The 18,963-nt window shown below is 42.0% G+C and overlaps 1 protein-coding gene across 2 annotated transcripts in view; it reads left to right on the top strand.

Moving 5' to 3' along the window:
* LOC127932128 (chemokine-like protein TAFA-2) overlaps window positions 1-18,963 on the top strand; it is a 171,397-nt gene that overhangs the window by 119,819 nt on the left and 32,615 nt on the right. For both annotated transcript variants that reach the window (XM_052526534.1, XM_052526533.1), the window contains exon 3: window positions 8,220-8,369. In XM_052526534.1, the coding sequence (XP_052382494.1) occupies window positions 8,220-8,369 (150 nt within the window). The remainder of the gene's footprint in view (window positions 1-8,219; window positions 8,370-18,963) is intronic.

Here is an 18,963-nt window from a genome sequence, read left to right as displayed (position 1 = left end):
ACACTGTGTCCTCTCCTTCGCCTCCTTGTGCTAGACTGAACTGCTGAGTCTGATGCACACTGTCAGAAGGGTACAGTTAGAAGTGAGACTCTCTGTCTGAGGTGCATTTGAAGTGGATGACGGTTGAAGAACATTCCTCTAGAATGCTTTTGAACCCCTTAGTGTTGCAAAATTCCCAAGTTTTACAAAAGTCATGGTTTGAGGATACCAGAATTTCCTGCTTATTGCCTCCTGATTCTGGGAACCTTCCAATCAGGCTTTCTGGGAACCAGGGAATTTTGGGAAAGCTAGAAGAATTTTGCTACCTTAGAGCCCATTCTAGTAAGGGCCTGGGAAACAAGTCAGTTCTGGAGTTAATTTAGCCAGAGTAGGGACAGGGGGATACCTAGTGAAATGTGTCTTCCGCATTTAACCCAACGCCAACCTCTTAACCCAACCCCTCTGAATCAGAGAGGTGCGGGGGCTGCCAGAATGGACATCCACATCTTCGACGCCGGGGTACAGTGGGTTAACTGCCTTGCTCAGGGGCAGAACGACCGATTATTACCTTGTCAGCTCGGGGATTTAATCCAGCAACTTTTCGGTTACTGGCCCAACGCTTTAACCACGAAGCTACCTGCCGCCTACATACTGGACAGTCATTTATTCACCTGCTGATTGAAACTTGTTCACGGAGAGGAGGCATGGTAAATGGTTAGTACTATTCAAGATCGTTGAGACATCCCTATTTTAAACCCTAACTTCTACCCTAACCCTAAACTTAACCATAGCCCTTACCTACTAACCCTAGCACTTACCTTAACCATAAAATGTATACTTCAATTGGGTAGGGATGTCCCAAGGATCCCACATAGCATGGACCCATGGTAAATGTTGACCAAAAGCAGATGTTTGCTTGGAAGGTTTGACTGAAGATGTTCCACGATCACCATTATTTTATGATGCGTGTGTGCCATTTGTCTGCATTATTTTCACTTAGTATGACTGACAAGTTAAAAGGTACATTTATTTTATCTAGGATGTTGTATGAACTGAAATTCTAATATTCACAGCGATGCAGTTTTCATTGCTCTTGGGTTCAATGCGCAATTCTCTTTATTTTTTGCTGTGGCTTGACTTTCTCTACCTCTTTGTCAGTGTTTTGTATGCTGCACAAAACAAACGCCTGAGACACTTTCTGGAGAATACAGGGTGTATCAAGACAAGTGACTGCCACACTGCAATGCTAATTTCCCCCATGAACAGACATCATAAATAAACTCACAGGAAATGTGGCTATTCTTTTCCATTTGTTTTTGTTTATTATTTGTCATCATGTTAGCAAACAATTGATGAAAAATATGACAGCAACTCAAAAAGAATATCTTTGAGCAGGGAAATTGAAAGAGAGCACATCCCATGAAATATTCCTTTTTTGTTTGAGGCTACATGCAGACTGACTATGCACAGTTTTATTTTTAAATGGCTCATAGCCTCCATGGAAGGTCACATTTCTATTTTTCTATTTTAGACGTTTCCACCAATCATTCTCATACATTAATTGAAAACAAACATATTCCTGAGAAGAAAATAGCTTTCGACAAGTGTTAGTCTCCAAACCTTAAAATTGCCTTGTGTCTGGAATTGCTTGTCAACATAAATCCTCCAGTGTCATTTACATTTTGTTACAGCTGTTTGAATATATTACAGAACATTTTAATATTCCATTTTTTTTTTACCACAAAACTAGCCAACTAGCAAAACTATAATGTACTGTTTTTTGTCTACATTTGTACAGGATGAATTTAATTACACAAGCATTCAGCAATACAGTTTGCAGTTATTTATAAAATGTGGATAACAATATAGAACATTTGCAAACTACAGGTCCACTGGGTAGATTATTGTAAAAAAAAATTAGATCAAATATAATTGTGTGTGTGCTATACTTGTCAGCTCAATAAGAAAATATTCAGAATTTATTGCAACAGAATGTATTAATTCAAGCTGTGCCTTTAAAAGCAAAGCTCCCCATGCCATCATACTATGAGACAATCTGAAAAACACAGTCATTAGCTGCTTCCTTAACTTGTTTCTCTCTTCTGTGACTCATCAAAGCTCTAAATAACTTCTGGATGCATGTTGGCACTTATCATTCAGGGATCAATTAATATGATTGCAGAGAGGAGCACTGTGCTTAAAGTGCTATTGATTGCCCGGAGGTCCGGACCTCACGCCAGTCCTCATTAGTTTCTCCTTCCTGCTGACGTGGGTGCTGGGGGATTCTAACTGATGACAATCCTAATATACATTCTTTAAGTGAAACGTATTGATCACAGGTGTTGGGAGCCATTTGGTCCAGCTGTCTGGACTAGCACAGCAGGGCAACACTGCAAGAGAAAGAGGAGAAGCTTCTATCTGGCTGGCACATCGAGACATTATCCTGACCATACTATTAGTACTTTGCATCCTCTCCATCAAAGAGATCCTAATGAGCCTGATGGTACACTATATATATAAAAGTATGTGGACACCCCTTCAAATTATTATTATTATATATACAGTACTAGTCAAAGTTTAGACACACCTACTCATTCCAGGGTTTCTATTTATTTTTACTATTTTATATATTGTAGAATATAATAGTGACATCAAAACTATGAAATAACACAAGTGGAATAGTAGTAACCAAAAACGTGTTAAACAAATCCAAATATATTTTATATTTGAGATTCTTCTAAGTAGCCATCTTGATGACAGCTTTGCACACTATTAGCCTTCTCTCAACCAGCTTCATGAGGTAGTAACCTGGAATGCATTTCAATTAACAGGTGTGCTTAAAAGTTAATTTGTGGAATTTCTTTCCTTCTTAATACATTTGAGCCAATCAGTTGTGTTGTGACAAGGTAGGGCTGGTACAGAAGATAGCTTTATTTGGTTTTTAAAAAAGTCCATATTATGGGAAGAACAGCTCAAATAAGCAAAGAGAAACGACAGCCCATCATTACTTTATTACTTTAGAAAATCAGTCAATCCGGAAAATTTCAAGAATGTTTAAAGTTTCTTCAAGTGCAGTTGCAAAAACGATCAAGCACTATGATGAAACTGGCTCTCATGAGGACCGCCACAGGAAAGGGAGACCCAGAGTTACTTTCATTAGAGTTAACTGCACCTTAGATTGCAGCCCAAATAAATGCTTCACAGAGTTCAAGTAACAGACACATCTCAACATCAACTGTTCAGAGGAGACTGCGTGAATCAGGCTTTTGTGGTCGAATTGCTGCAAAGAAACCACTACTAATGGACACCAATAATAAGAAGAGACTTGCTTCGGCCAAGAAACATAAGCAATGGACATTAGACCGGTGGAAATCTGTCCTTTGGTCTGATGAGTCAAAATGTGCCATTTTTGGTTCCAACCGCCGTGTCTTTGTGAGAAGCAGATTAGGTGCACGGATGATCTCTGCATGTGTGGTTCCCACTGTGAAGCATCGAGGAGGAGATGTGCTGGTGTGGGGGTGCTTTGCTGATGACACTGTCAGTGATTTATTCAGAATTCAAGGCACACTTAACCAGCATGGTTACAACAGCATTCTGCAGTGATACGCCATCCAATCTGGTTTGCGCTTAGTGGGACTATCATGACACATAACACACCTCCAGGCTGTGTAAGGGCTTTTTGACCAAGAAGGAGAGTGATGGAGTGCGGCATCAGATGACTTGGCCTCCACAATCCCCCGACCTCAACCCAATTGAGATGGTTTGGGATGAGTTAGACCGCAGAGTGAAGGAAAAGCAGCCAACATATGCTCAGCATGTTCTCAGCACCTTCAAGACTGTTGGAAAAGCATTCCAGGTGTAGCTGGTTGAGAGAATGCCAAGAGTGTGCAAAGTTGTCATCAAGGCAAAGGGTGGCTACTTTTTAAATGTATATATTTTTTGTTTAACACTTTTTTGGTTTCTACATGATTCCATATGTGTTATTTCATAGTTTTGATGTCTTTACTATTATTCTACAATGTAGTAGATAAAGAAAAAGCTTGAATAGGTAGATGTGTCCAAACTTTCAACTGGTACTGTATATTTTTTGGAACCCTTATTTTACCAGGTAAGTTGACAATTTGGGGAATAGTTACAGGGGAAAGGAGGGGGGATGAATTAGCCAGTGGATTTGGCTATTTCAGCAACACCTGTTGCTGACAAAAATTGGCAGTAGAATGGCTTCACCAAAGAGCTCAGTGACATTCAACGTGGCACCGTCATAGAATGCCACCTTTCCAACAAGTCAGTTCATCAGATTTCTGCCCTGCTAGAGCTGCCCAAGTCAACTGCAAGTTCTGTTATTGTGAAGTGGAAACGTCTAGGAGCCACACTGGCTTTGCAGCGAAGTGGTAGGACACACAAGCTCACAGAATGGGACCACGGAGTGCTGAAGAGCGTTGCATGTGAAAATTGTCTGTCCTCGGTTGCAACACTCACTACCGAGTTTCGAACTGCCTCTGGAAGCAACATCAGCACAACAACTGTTCCTCAGGACCTTTATAAAATGGGTTTCCATGACCGAGCAGCCACAAACAAAATCACCATGCGCAATACCAAGTGTAGGCTGGAGTGGTGTAAAACTTGCTGCCACCAGATCGGTGTGAAAGAACTTCACTAGCCTGCACAGAGCACTGACCTCAACCCCATAGAACACCTTTGGGGTGAATTGGAACACCAACTGTGAGCCAGGCTTAATCACCCAACATCAGTGCCAAACCTTACTAATGCTCTTGTGGCTGAATGGAAGCCGCAGTAATCTAAGTGGAAAGCCTTCCCAGAAGAGTGGAGGCTGTTATAGCAGCAAATGGGGAACCAACTCCATATTAATACCCATGATTTTGGAATGAGATGTTCAACAAGCAGGTGTACACATACTTTTGATCATCTAGTGTATACAGTGCACTCGGAAAGTATTCAGACCCCTTACCCTTTTCAACATTTTGTTATGTTACAGCCTTATTCTAAAATGTATAAAGGTTTCTACAACTTGATTGGAGTCCACCTGTGGTAAATTAATTTGATTGGACATGATTTGGGAAGGCAAACACCTGTCTATATAAGGTCCCACAGTTGACAGTGCATGTCAGAGCAAAAACCAAGCCATGAGGTCGGGTCGAGGGAATTGTCCATAGAGCTCAAAGACAGGATTGTGTCGAGGCACAGATCTGGGGAAGGGTACCAAAACAATTCCCCAAGAATACAGTGGCCTCCATCATTCTTAAATTGAAGAAGTTTGGAACCACCAAGACTCTTCCTAGAGCTGGCCGCCTGGCCAAACTGAGCAATTTGGGGAGAAGGGCCTTGGTCAGGGAGGTGAACAAGAACCTGATGGTCACTCTGACATATTTCCAGAGTTCCTCTGTGGAGATGGGAGAACATTCCAGAAGGACAACCATCTCTGCAGGACTCCACCAATCAGTCCTTTATGGTAGAGTGTCAAGACAGAATCCACTCCTCTGTAAAATACACATGACAGCCCACTTGGATGTTGCCAAATTGCACCTAAAGCTCTCTCAGACCATGAGAAAAAAAGATTATTTGCCTAATGAAACCGAGATTGATCTCTTTGGCCTGAATGCCAAGTGTCATATCTGGAGGAAACCTGGCACTATCCCTACTGGGAAGCATGGTGGTGGCAGCATCATGCTGTGGGGATGTTTTTCATTGGCAGGGACTGGTCGACTAATCAAGATCAAGGGAAAGATAAACGGAGCAAAGTACAGATTCAATATTTCTGTAAATGTTTTTGTATATATTTGCAAAAATGTCTCAATACCTGGTTTTGCTTTATCATTATGGGGTATTTGTGTGTAGATTGATGAGAAAAAAACAACTGAATCCATTTTAGAATAAGGCTGTAACGTAACAAAATGTGGAAAATGTCAAGGGTTCCAACACTTCACTTCCACCTTCTCCCAATAGGCTGAGGGTATAGGATCAGCAGTCATCCAGTTTATGGCCTTTTCTTTGTTGTGTGTAGTTACCAACCAAGGCTCGCCTCACCCCTCACCTCACCCCTGTAACACACACCATAATCTCCCTCACCTTGCCCCCCTACCCCCTCCCCACCATGCACACTGCTTGGTGTGGGGTTTGACTCCTGAGTCAGTGACCTTGACCCGTAGAGGGCTGCTGAGGCCTGAGGTTTAATCAGTATTTTTCACAGGTTCCTCTCCTCACAGCTCTGGCTGCATGCTGCCAACTGCACCTTAATGAGTAAACCCTTCCAGTCTTCCAGCTATCCAGCCCAGACCTAACCCTGTACGGTAGCTCTGTTGCGCTGGCTCTCCTTCTCTCAACCACAAATAGCCTGGTGGGCGTAGGGTGGAGGCGCAGCCGATGAACCGGGTGACTTGGCAAAGCTAGCCATGCAGGGCTAGCAAACATGGCTGCTCGGTTTGGAGCAGAAAGTTCACTGCTGTGGAATGCTCAGTACATTTTAGTGAACAAGTTGATCAAATTATTATGGAGAAATCACTGGTAGCTATTATTATGACATTTCAGTTTTCTGAATCTATTGTGTGTTCTCAAATTCTCCTCTTGATCACTTATAAGATAATTTCCTTCAACTCTGACATTCGATTGTTCTGTTTATCTCCCAGTGTAACAGAGTGACTGAGTGACTGAGTGACACAGAGCTTTACTGGACCATTATTGATTACGTATCAGTCACATACATCTCCCCCTCTTCAAAAAAGTTTGAATACTCAATTTGAGCAATTTAAACTGTGACCCAGGGGTATGCCTGTGGCTTAAAGATAATCACATCACAGACGAAGAGCCTCACCTGTGTTTGCATCAGTAAGGTTGTGTTGGCTGGAAAACACTCAATCACCAATTGTTAACTGGCCTTTTGTTGGAATTTGAATGGCCCCTTATTGATTGGAAGCAAAATGTTTGTAATGTTGTAGATTAGATTTTTGGATTGCTCACTAATGACAAGATGGAGGCCCATTTTCAATCTATTTTCAATTCAGGTCCCAAATTGAAAATCTTTACAGGCGTAATTAAGGCTGATCTGAAAATAACACTGAAACTTTTAATCGTTTTCCCCCTTGACAATGATGTGTAAAAAACTAAAGACTTCCACATAGGCCCACTAAGAAGAAAGGTAATGAATATGAAATAGACACAAATAGATTTATTTTTTATTTTTTTAATCTAAAAAGACAACTGTGTACATGAAGGATATCATCAGTAAATTATTATTCTAAATATTAAAAGGCTCATTCTTTAAATGGTATAACACAGGTCATACTGTTATTGATGTAAACTCAATTGACACAACAATTCTGTGGTCTTTCAGTCCACGATTCCTTACATCAAAGGAGGCATTTAAAAACACAACATCGACAACATATTTCTGTTAACATTGCTGTGGATTGATGCTTTGCTAGTTCAAACATCTCCACAAAAAAAGTCTACATTTTATACTTGGAATTAATAATTCAGCACCAATCTATATTGGGTATTTTTATATCTCTTACTTCATGAAGCAATGACTATATTGTCCGTGTTCTCACCACTGAAGTTGTGGCCCTCTCAGCTTTTAAAGGATTTTCCCTATGCATAATTCATCAGTTGCAGGAAGGAAAAGGCCCCCAACATGGAGAACAATTTAAGCATGAAAGTACACAAGAGATGTATCTTTGCAGTGAGCTGCAGGTCAGCTATATAGAGGTCCCTGCCTGGTCGGTTCTAATACACTTCCTCCTCCCCACTCTTCTCTGGCTTTTTTAAAGGCCATTTAAGATCAAGAGGGATATTCCCAATCAATATACTCATTGCTTTAGTTGGATTGGACTCTGAAGTGTAGATACTGTAGAAAGATTTCTTATAGACTCTTTAGGGTACAAAGAAAGATGTGTCTTATTGACTCTGTAGGGTACATACAAAGAGTATGTGTTTCAATGCCTCTGTAGGGTACAGTATTTGTCTCCCTGTATCCCTCAAATTCAGATATGGACCCCAAAGCCAGTTCCACTGCTTTTTTCATGTAGTGCCCTATTCTGACCAGAGCCCTATGTGGCAGCCCTATGTGACTGTTCAAACCTGGGACACACATACAGAGTGCACTAATGAGAATAGGGTCATTTGAGATCTGTCCTTACAGACATAGCTGTAACTTACAGTGTTTGTTCTGCAGGAGCTGGAGTGTTGAACATGATTCTAACATGGAACCACCTCTGTGTTTGCAGTGCATGTCAAAGCAGGGACCTGTGAAGTGACTGCCGCCCACCGCTGCTGCAACAAGAACAAGATCGAAGAGAGATCCCAGACGGTGAAATGTTCCTGCTTCCCCGGACAGGTTGCCGGGACAACAAGAGCGGCCCCATCTTGTGTGGACGGTACAGTCGTTGTTTTTTCTCTCGTATTTTTGCCTTTTTATTGACAGGATTAACACCACAGTAAGAGGCTGTATATTGTACCAACATTGGTCTAGTTTCACTCATGTATCACCTAAAAATAGTGTTGTTTCAAATGCTTTCTTCAAATTTTCTAAATGTGTTACCCGTTTAAGAAGCTAGGAATATGTTGCACGTCACTACTTCACAGGAAAGAGATTTTAACGTTTTTTTAAAATACTTTTTAAAAATGTATGCATTTTTTGCCAAAATGCCTTCTGGAACATGTGATCTTTCATGTGCCTTAATAGCAAACGTGTATACCATCTGTAAATATGAATAAATTCTGAGCCTAGTTGGTTTAGCCACAGAAAAATACAGGAACCTTCCTGCTATCCATTATTGGCTGAGAAAATGGATAAGCTGGACATGTCGAGAGATGAGTTCGGATTGGTCTGCCATGTAACATGCTTCTGTCTATAACATGAGCTGCTCAATATGTGTGGATAATCCTTTCTACCACAGCGTTCTTTTTTAAGATATCATGAATAACCGAAGTGTTGCATTGCTGCCCTGAAGATAATTGCGCTATTGACAAAGATCAGTGGGAAAAGGTTGTGATGGACTACTTTCTGGATGACGATTGTGCCATGTTGACTCTCTCTGACTAAATCAGATGGTCAGGAAATACCGGATTTAGGTATAAAAAAAACATTTTCATTGAACTAGAAATTGTAGAGTCTTCTGATGACCGTGATAGGGGAAGAAACAACGATCAACAGTGTTGTTGTCACGGAAGAATTTGACTGAGATTTGAAATCAGTGGAATGCCCGGTGGAAGCAGAGAGATGATTGCGAAATACGGAGAGAGTCGAAAAGAGAACAGAGAAGGCTGTTGTATAAAGCACCTGTCTCTGGATTACATCTTCAAATTAAGGGCAACCATGGCATCCATGACAGAGGGAGAAATGTTCATCAATGTATACGGGTAAGAGTTTAGCTACATTTTCAGATATTATATGTTTCAAATCTTTTCCGAAAGTTGTTTTTCATTGCAAGCTAACGTTACGTGTATCGCTAGCTAACGTTACATGTATGATCTGTTTAGTACAATTATTTGTATCTCAGAAAGCCATTTGTATTGCTAGTTATAGCCTAATATTAGCTAACTAACATTGAACCTAGTTGGTTAGCTTTAGTTACCTGCAGATTCATGCATGGTGCATGGTATTATGAGTTGGGATGATGATTAATTGTTTAGCTAACTCCACTATGCAAGACTCCACTGTGCAAGTAACAATTTCACTGTACGGTTTATACCTTCTGTATCCTTTACATATGACAAATAAAGTTTGATTTTATTTGATAGAGTGGGTGTTTACCAGAGACCGTAATGTAAAGTACAACATGACCTGCACCAAATTCAGATTAGAATATACGCCAATATACTACTACTTTTTGCTGCTACTTTCACCACTTCTAGACTTGAAATCTTTGGTTGTTTACTACACTACGTATTCACTCTGTTTAGCACATGGCCTCATATGTGAAACCTTAAAGTAATGGGTGAGGCTAAGGCTAAAGAGGGTGTGAACAATTCTGAACGGGTGTAGACAAAGAAGAGCTCTCCAGTAGGTGTACCAAAAATATCATGGGTCATTTTCTAAAAAGTGGGGTTACAAGATTATTAACTTTCAATGCAGACTCACTTTCCCGTTGTTCCTCAACTGCAGTGTATGATATACAATTTTGTAGCTCGGAGTCTACTCTTATCCTATGTAGAAAGTACCATTTCAAATGTTGCTACATAAGACCGAATCCAGGTGATGGGTCACATTTAGGGTAAAATATTTTTTTCTACTGATCAATCTACCGATCAATTTACTGATCAATCTACTGATCAATCTACTGATCGATCCACCGATCAATATACCGATCAATTTAATGAACAATCTACTGATCAATCCACTAATCAATCTACCGATCAATTTACTGAACAATCTACTGATCAATCTACTGATCAATCTACTGATCAATTTACTGAACAATCTACTGATCAATTTACTGAACAATCTACTGATCAATCTACTGAACAATCTACTGATCAATCTACTGAACAATCTACTGAACAATCTACCGATCAATTTACTGAACAATCTACTGATCAATCTACTGAACAATCCAGTGATCAATCTACTGATCAATCTACTGAACAATCCACTGATCAATCTACTGATCAATCTACTGAACAATCTACCGATCAATTTACTGAACAATCTACTGATCAATCTACTGAACAATCCAGTGATCAATCTACTGATCAATCTACTGAACAACCTACCGATAAATTTACTGAACAATCTACTGATCAATCCACTGATCAATCTACTGATCAATCTACTGAACAATCTACTGAACAATCTACTGAACAATCTACTAATCAATCTACTGATCAATCCACTGATCAATGTACTGAACAATCTACTAATCAATCTACTGATCAATCTACTGAACAATCTACTGAACAATCTACTAATCAATCTACTGAACAATGTACTGATCAATCTACTAATCAATCTACTGATCAATCTACTGATCAATCTACTAATCAATTTACTGATCAATCTACTGAACAATCTACTGATCAATCTACTGAACAATCTACCGATCAATCTACTGAACAATCTAAAAATGTAATTGGTTAAGAGCTCTTTAGAGCACTTGTCTTAGAGCATTCTGTATGTGATCTGTTTTAGGATACTTCAAACTGACCCAGTCAACTTCTTACTGAGCCAGCCAACTATATGCTGTCGGCCTGCAGTCTGTCTGCTGGATTATGAGACACTAAGACCTGGGGAGCTGCTGCGCTGATTCACTGGAGTAGAGAGGGGGACAGGTCATTTAATATCATGTCCTCAGTGGCCCCTCCGACAGGTGAATCGATCCCTGTCTTGTGTTCTGTACTGTAATGGCTCTGACAGGGGCTTCCTCCCGTCTTGACACTGCTTGCTGAAGCATTAGAAATCTCAAGGGAATCCTTACCCCCTACAGGCCTCCTTAGAGGCAGCTGTAGACCTTGGAGCTCTGCACCTCTCCCACCTGCACTAGTCACTCTGTTTATTCCGCTCCTGCCACTGTGTTCATGGTCTTGACTTTGACCCACGGACTGTAATTCACTTCTGGAAACACACAGCCCAGCCAGGCAGCCAAGCAGCCAGTCAGCTCGCAGTCATGGAGGATCTCTCACTACTGTCATCTATAAGTCTTTACTAGGTAAAACCCCGTCTTATCTCAGCTCACTGGTCACCATAGCAGCACCCACCCGTAGCACACGCTCCAGCAGGTATATTTCACTGGTCACCCCCAAAGCCTATTCCTCCTTTGGACGCCTTTCCTTCCAGTTCTCTCCTGCCATTGACTGGAACGAATTGCAAAAATCACTGAAGCTGGAGACTCATCTCTCCCTCACTAACTTTAAACATCACCTGTCAGAGCAGCTCACAGATCATTGCACCTGTACATAGCACATCTGTAATATTTTTTTGCTCCTTTGCACACCAGTATCTCTACTTGCACATTCATCTTCTGCATATGGCTTTGGCCTGAGGGGAAAGTGTACCATAGTGGTAAATGTACTTAACATTATCTTTATGATAATCCAGCAATCTCAATTGCTTGGGTATTATCGTCTCATTCAATTTATTTATTTAAATTGTCGAACATACCTTTCTAGGTTCTTCCAATTAAATGAGACACCTTAAACTTTGCAATAGTAACCTGGATGAACCAACTTCTCAGGTTAATTTAAACTTTAATATCCAGATAGCCAATCCAGGTATGATTAATCATTATCATTGATTAATTCAATTTGCTTTTGCAAATTCATTCACGTCCAACTTCCACGCTACTGTCCAGTACTGATGGTTCATTAACATCTATAAATAGATTAAAATCGTCTTTGCAGCTCCCAATATATTCCAAAACCAAACTTTGGAAAATTAGGAAAAACATTTTTTCCTTCCAAAATGTTCTAATAATGTGCAAGCTATCAGAGGGGGTAGTCCCCACTCACCCGCTAATTACTGAACCTCCACTCGCAAATGGATTGATCTCTGAACTCAGCAGCAATACCAACCCTAATTATGCCATTAGTGGAAAAGCAGACAATAACGCTTTCCAAAATCCACCATCGGGCGCAGGCCTCATAAAGGTTCTCGCCAGTCTAGCCCATATGTCTTGCCACCCGAGATTGGCATCTGTCCAATACTGCAGTGCACAGCTGAAGCACGAGCAGGTAATGGGAGACATAAAGGGACAGAGGGAGAGAACCGGGAAACCAATGACAAATGCAGAAAAGGGAAAAATTCTGCTAGCTATGGAACTGCGCTTGAAAACTGAACAATTAAATGTAATTGCAAAAATGTATGACAATGAACAGGCACAAGCTCTTCAACAAAATCATCTTCTACAGGAACAAAATCATATGCTACAGGAACAACTCGATTTAGACAGAACTAAGTGCGATGATGTCCACGCCAAACTAGATAAAGAGTTATCTACAAACAGGAGCGCTCAACTTGATAACATGCATGAAATTTTCTTGAACGTTACTCAGAGTAACACGGTTCTACTCAAAACGCTGCAGACGAAAGACGATCAGTTAATGAACACAATGACAAAGTTGGATGAGAAATCAGCAGAACTCATTGAAGTCGCTGACCAAATGAATGATGAGAGAACTCAGGTGATGAAGATGGAAATATTCATTTCTAAGCAAGTGGAGGAAATCTCATCACTGAATCTCTCACTCCGTACTCAAGACCTCTATCTGCAAACCATGACAGATAAGTTTGAGACCGAAAGGAGCAAGTGTGACACTCATGTGTCCAAAATCCGTACTCTAAGCGCTCAAATGGACTCTGCAATGCAGCAGAATACCACCCTTAGGTACCATCTGGAGGAAGTCCAGAATGGTCACGCTCTACAGCGGGACTACCAATCCAAGCAACCGGAGCCCTGTACTCACAGGAGTAAAGACGATAGGTTTCAGACCTTGCATCCCTCATGTGTCCCTCAGTCTTCTCCTCTTGGCCATTCGGCACTTAGTAATATTGCGCCTCTTAGCCAACAACAACAACAAGGCTTGGCTTCTTCTCTTGGCCTTTCGGCCGCAATCTCTCCACAGGATGAAGCCAACTCTCTCCGCCCACTTGGCGTGGAATACCTTGACAAACTCATCAAGAATTTCCCCACCTTTGACCCCGTTCCAGGTCAGCCAAACGATACTGAGACATTCCTAGCTGTCATAGAGGACGTGTTGGATGGCTACCCAAACGCTACGGGTTCTGACAGGGTTTACCTGTTGAAGCGAACGTCGAATAGGTTCAAGGTTCATTCGCCTACAACAGCAACATGTGCTACATGACTACGCTAAACTTGCCACAGCTTTGAAATTAGAATTCAGTGGTTCTGCGACTCGCAAACACGATAGCTCACTGGCTAACACCTTCAAACAAGCTCGGAACAAACAACCACAAGCTTACTACCATATTCTTCGTTCAGCTTACTTTGGCCTACTCACTGAAACAGGCATGGAAGCCTGTTACAGCCTGTTACCTTTTAAACAAATGTTCCTGTCGAACATGTATCCTACCTTCATTACCTACTTGGGCCCTGCCGCCCATGTTGGCTTGCCTATCTTACAACTCAGAGAGCTTGCAAGCACAGCTTTTGAGGCATCAAAAGTTCACAACGCTAAGAGCCCTGACCACTCGGTTTTGAAGTTTGACCAGGAGCACTCACATCAGTTAGAGGGTGCATTATCAGGTATTGGAGCGTTGAGAGATGACGCACAACAACAGTTTCTACCACGAAACCATGATTCCAATAACCTCTGCGGTCGAAATAACTGTAAAGTACGTTGCCATCAACATGACTACCGCTAGAATCGACCTGCGCTAATTGATTTGGGTGCTACAATATCACTCATCTCTCAAACATTGTTTAATGATCTTAAAAGGGCTTTGAAGCCAACTAAACGTTGGTTAAAAGTGGAACGATGCGGCACTACACTTCAAGAGGTCACTCAGACTACCTCGTTTCTCACATTGAGAGTCATGCTGAAACTACACTGCAAGGACGTATCGCTCATTCACCCTGTGTATGTTACCAGCCTTTGAAACTGTAACCCTGCTACTTGGAGCAGACTTGATGGATCGGTTACTCACATTGATGTATTGGAAAACCAACCAGGGATGGTCACAGGCCACAGTGCCTTCTCCACAGATCACACTGCCGGTCCCTAACACTAGCTGCAATGCAGTCATTCACAAGGGGTATCTGTCGAAAGCACCCCTTGGGAAAAATACGTTTAAAAACCTCTTGGGGCAGAATCTGATCCAAGGAGATATTACGACATCTCGACACATTCCATCAGCCAACCTGATTGACAATTATTTTCATGATTTCGAGCCAGCTGTCTCAGTGAATAAGCAGCTTCCCTCCTCCTTGCAGTCGCGCAATACGGTAGTTGAGATGAACTCCTCTTGCCCTTCGGACACTTCCGCAAGCACTGCGGCCGTCTCAGCAAGAAAAATATTGATGCGCAGAGTATATTCTGCTTACGATGATACACCTTCCGCTTTGTTGGGGACTGTCACCCCTTACAATGACACAAATGGCATCAGTCCAGCAACTAACCCGATGACTCCCACTGCTGAAACACAGACCGATATCCTCATCTCAGTTTGCAGGTACTGAAGAGGTTGCCACACGCGGACGCGGTGGTGACTGACATGCCTCGACAGCCACTGAGCGTTTTGAAGCACATACACCTGGTGATTTGATTGAAAGGTTACAGCCATTCTCATAACAACGTGGCCGCTGACAACTCGTACATAGGGTCCGACCTTTTCGTTTGCCCCTCGGACACCAACACCACCCGCTGGTGGGGGAGTCCGGAGACACACAGGGGACGGAAATAGTAGCCCAGACCCATGATGATTCTCATCGAGGCCGTTGGGGGGGTCGAGACTACGGACAACACTGTACGAGGCCGCCAGAGCATAAATCAAATCGAGTTGTAAACTCCCCTATGAGAACAGTGAGGAGCAGACAGGCCCCTAGACGGGTATTGTCTTAGAACACATCTAAGAGAGTACTGAGGTGTACCACACTAGTCGTAAAGGAAGTCCAGTGGACTTGTCCACCTCCAAAACAAATGTCAACAATAATCATTCCTTGCCATGTGTAGGTTCAACTTCAATGCAACTAGTATAATGCTCCAATCATGTGTTCCGGTAGTATAATATTTCAGAATAAATCTGTAGGATAACTGGTCCCTTTGAGCACGAGTACAATACCAGCGACAGTCAGTCTAGCTACAATCAGTAAGAAGGTTAGAGACCTAACCAATCAAATTACCCTTGACAATAGCGACATAGGAGTCACTCAGATTGCAACACGTGGAAGGGAATCTCCAGTGCACTCTTACAATGGTTAACACATGTCACTAATAAATAGAATCCTCTGTTCAGGAGGAATATTATTAGAATCATTAACCATGATCACACCACGTACGACTGGTCCATTACTTAAAGAGTACTTCCGCTGTGAGGTTAGCTCCTCCGTCTATAACATAGCTATGAAATAGACTTCATACCTATCACCACTACAATAGTGGAAGACACAGTGACTTGTAGTAAAAACTACTACAGATTCCCTGGACACCAATTCTGACTGACCTCCAGGTTTTCTTCCTTGTTTGACATGCGCGATTGTGTCCAATTAGTATTTATGCTAGGATCCAGCCTTAGTAAAGTTGAACATTTACTTCTAGGCCTTTGACTCTACAGCACTCACCAGTTTTCTTCCCAGAAGTCCATAGGTCATCCCTGTAGACTGCCCAAAAGTAGTGCCTTACAGCTGTAGAATTATCATATAGTTATCAACTTAGGATAGTGCCTAAGCAACACACCAAGTAGGAAAACCCTAGATATGGCATTAGAGACAATGCCATGATAGTAATTTTGCCAGAACATTGTACATATATAGAATACAGTCCAATTAGATGATTTTTGTGTGAGAACTATATTTTGTATATCTTTTGTTTATGCTTTCATTCCTTTTCGGTTCAGTTCCTTTGAAGTGATAGCGCCATAAACAAAGTCCCCATACAACCATCACTTAGTGACACAACGCCGCTCATTGGGGAATGAATGTAATTATATATATTTCATGAGTGTGTCTGCCTAAGTTACTGCCCAGATCTTTCCAGTCTGGACGACGACCCCAAATCCAGACACCCACGGCCCATCCCTGTGGCGGCCTACCAAGGTAAACCACCAGAGGGGGGTGGGGGGGGGACCGCAACGGCGATCACCAACCAGGACATCCTCCGGCCCTCTCTGGGGTACTTTGCAGCTTCCAGGGAACCTACCAAGGTACATCACTAGAAGGGACCGCAACGGCGATCACCAACCGGACATCAACTGCCATCCTTGTGGTGAACTGCTCCGCTTTCAGAGAAGCCTACCAAGTTCAACCACCAGAGGGAACTGCAACGATGATCTACAAACAGGACATCATGTAACGATGATCTACAAACAGGACATCACGTGTTCATGATTTTATGTTGATTTGTATCTTGCAGGACACACAAGATCCAAACCATTAGGGGGGGTATGGGGTTGGCCACCAGGGGGGTATGGGGGAGGTTGGCATCTTTGGGTATAGCAAGCCCCATCCCCCTCTCCCTGCCTCCCCCTTGCCTCCTTCAACTAGGTTGCTGTGGTCAGAGAGACGTCGTAAATTCCTGAGGATCTCCTCATGGACACAGTATAGAGAGAGTACATTTTCATCGAGAACAAAGCAATTCCTTCCACCTCACAGAACTTGAGGTATGAACAAATTTCATGTTCCGGAGAAAGTATAAAAGGTCGGTGAAGAATCCAGCTATGAACTGGTCTGTTTGTCACAACTTGGGGAAGCTCATGGGAGACGGTGTGGCCACATTACCATAATGCTGTTTATATAATAGCCTCAGATAGGAGGTTTACATCTAATTGTTGTATAAGATGAATGAGTGAGTATGATACTATTTGTAAAATGGTGTAATATGATTTTGGACTGTAATGAAGGAAAACTCAAAAAGAGGATTGGAGTGAACTAAATCAGAGGACCGCCCCTGGGCCCAGTTAGGGTCAGACATCCTGGACCGCCCCTGAGCCCAGTTAGGGTCAGACATCCTGGACCGCCCCTGAGCCCAGTTAGGGTCAGACATCCTGGACCGCCCCTGAGCCCAGTTAGGGTCAGACATTCTGGCACAGCCCTTTTCTGCCATTCCGAATAAAACCCAACTTTGAGAAATGATCACCAGACCATGCTTTTCTCCATTAGGTAGATTAAAAGGTTGTAGACCATTACTGAATCTTTTAACCATACCACATGGTTAAACTCTTAGACTATTGTCGTGACGTTGTATTAGTTAATGTGACGACTGTTGCTCATCGAATGATTACAAGTTTCTAATTACGTGATTAACTGAATCAAGCAATTATTAACTCATTAACCTGGGGCACCATGGGAAAACTAGTTTTTATTGAGTTTCTATTTCCCAAATTAACTCAAAGAATTTCAGAATATCGATTTTACAAAAGCCGCTAATTAACCAGTTTCCTCTATCAGTCTCATAATCTGAACGTCGTATAACCCTTGAATCTGCACGGATCCGGGTCCCACTAATGAATTCGTACCACACCAATCTTAATTGAATATTTATTTACTAAAAAGCTAAAATGATGATAAAAGATACACATAGACAAAACACATTATAGGCTATTGATTAGAACTTAGTATAACGGGCCAACACACTATGGCGCGTGTTACCCACAATGGGAATTTCAAAAGAGAGAAAAAAAAATACACAAGAGAAATATACATTTGGTGAATTTGTCAGCTATGCTATTCTAACCCTAGCCTTACCTTACCTGCCGCTCTTATGGGTCAGAATATAATGATGTAATTATGTGGGGGGTGATCTCCGGGGATTCTCTGTGTGGACCGTTCTGTTGTTCGATGGCGCACTTCTCCTGCGCACCTCATTGCTCGTCCTCCCGGTGTCCATGTCCCTTTTGGCTTAGGAGTCTGTTCCCTCCCCTTTTCTCTGGAAGGGGTCTTCTGAGGACAGACAGCTCTGAAGCTCAGAGCTCACAGCATAGGAATGAAACCCTTTAGATACCACGATTCAATGGGAGATGGAAGCTAGGTGGTTCGACTTGAATTCACCCACTTAGACACAGCTACTCATCCGTAGCTTGGGTTGAAAAGGATTTCTTTGTCCTGAAACTTGCGTTGCGTTCTCGGTTGGTTGACTTTTTCAGACCCTGCTGCAGCTGGGGTCACGTAGTTCTGTATTAAATTCTATACTCACAGGTTTTATACCCTAGGGTCAGAAGTGGGCGTAACCGCCTTTAGGGAAATTCTCTGGGCATACCAAGTTAATGAGGCAAGGGTTAGGTTTTTCTCAAATCCCATTTTAGACAACTATCTTAACATTTCATCTTCCCCAAAACATTCTCTTTGATTTGGATATTTTCCA

Source organism: Oncorhynchus keta, chromosome 10 (assembly GCF_023373465.1).
Source record: "Oncorhynchus keta strain PuntledgeMale-10-30-2019 chromosome 10, Oket_V2, whole genome shotgun sequence".
In the NCBI taxonomy this organism is placed as follows: Eukaryota; Metazoa; Chordata; class Actinopteri; order Salmoniformes; family Salmonidae; genus Oncorhynchus; species Oncorhynchus keta.
The sequence above is the reverse complement of the archived record's forward strand: the minus strand, read 5'-3'. Positions and strand labels throughout refer to the sequence as shown.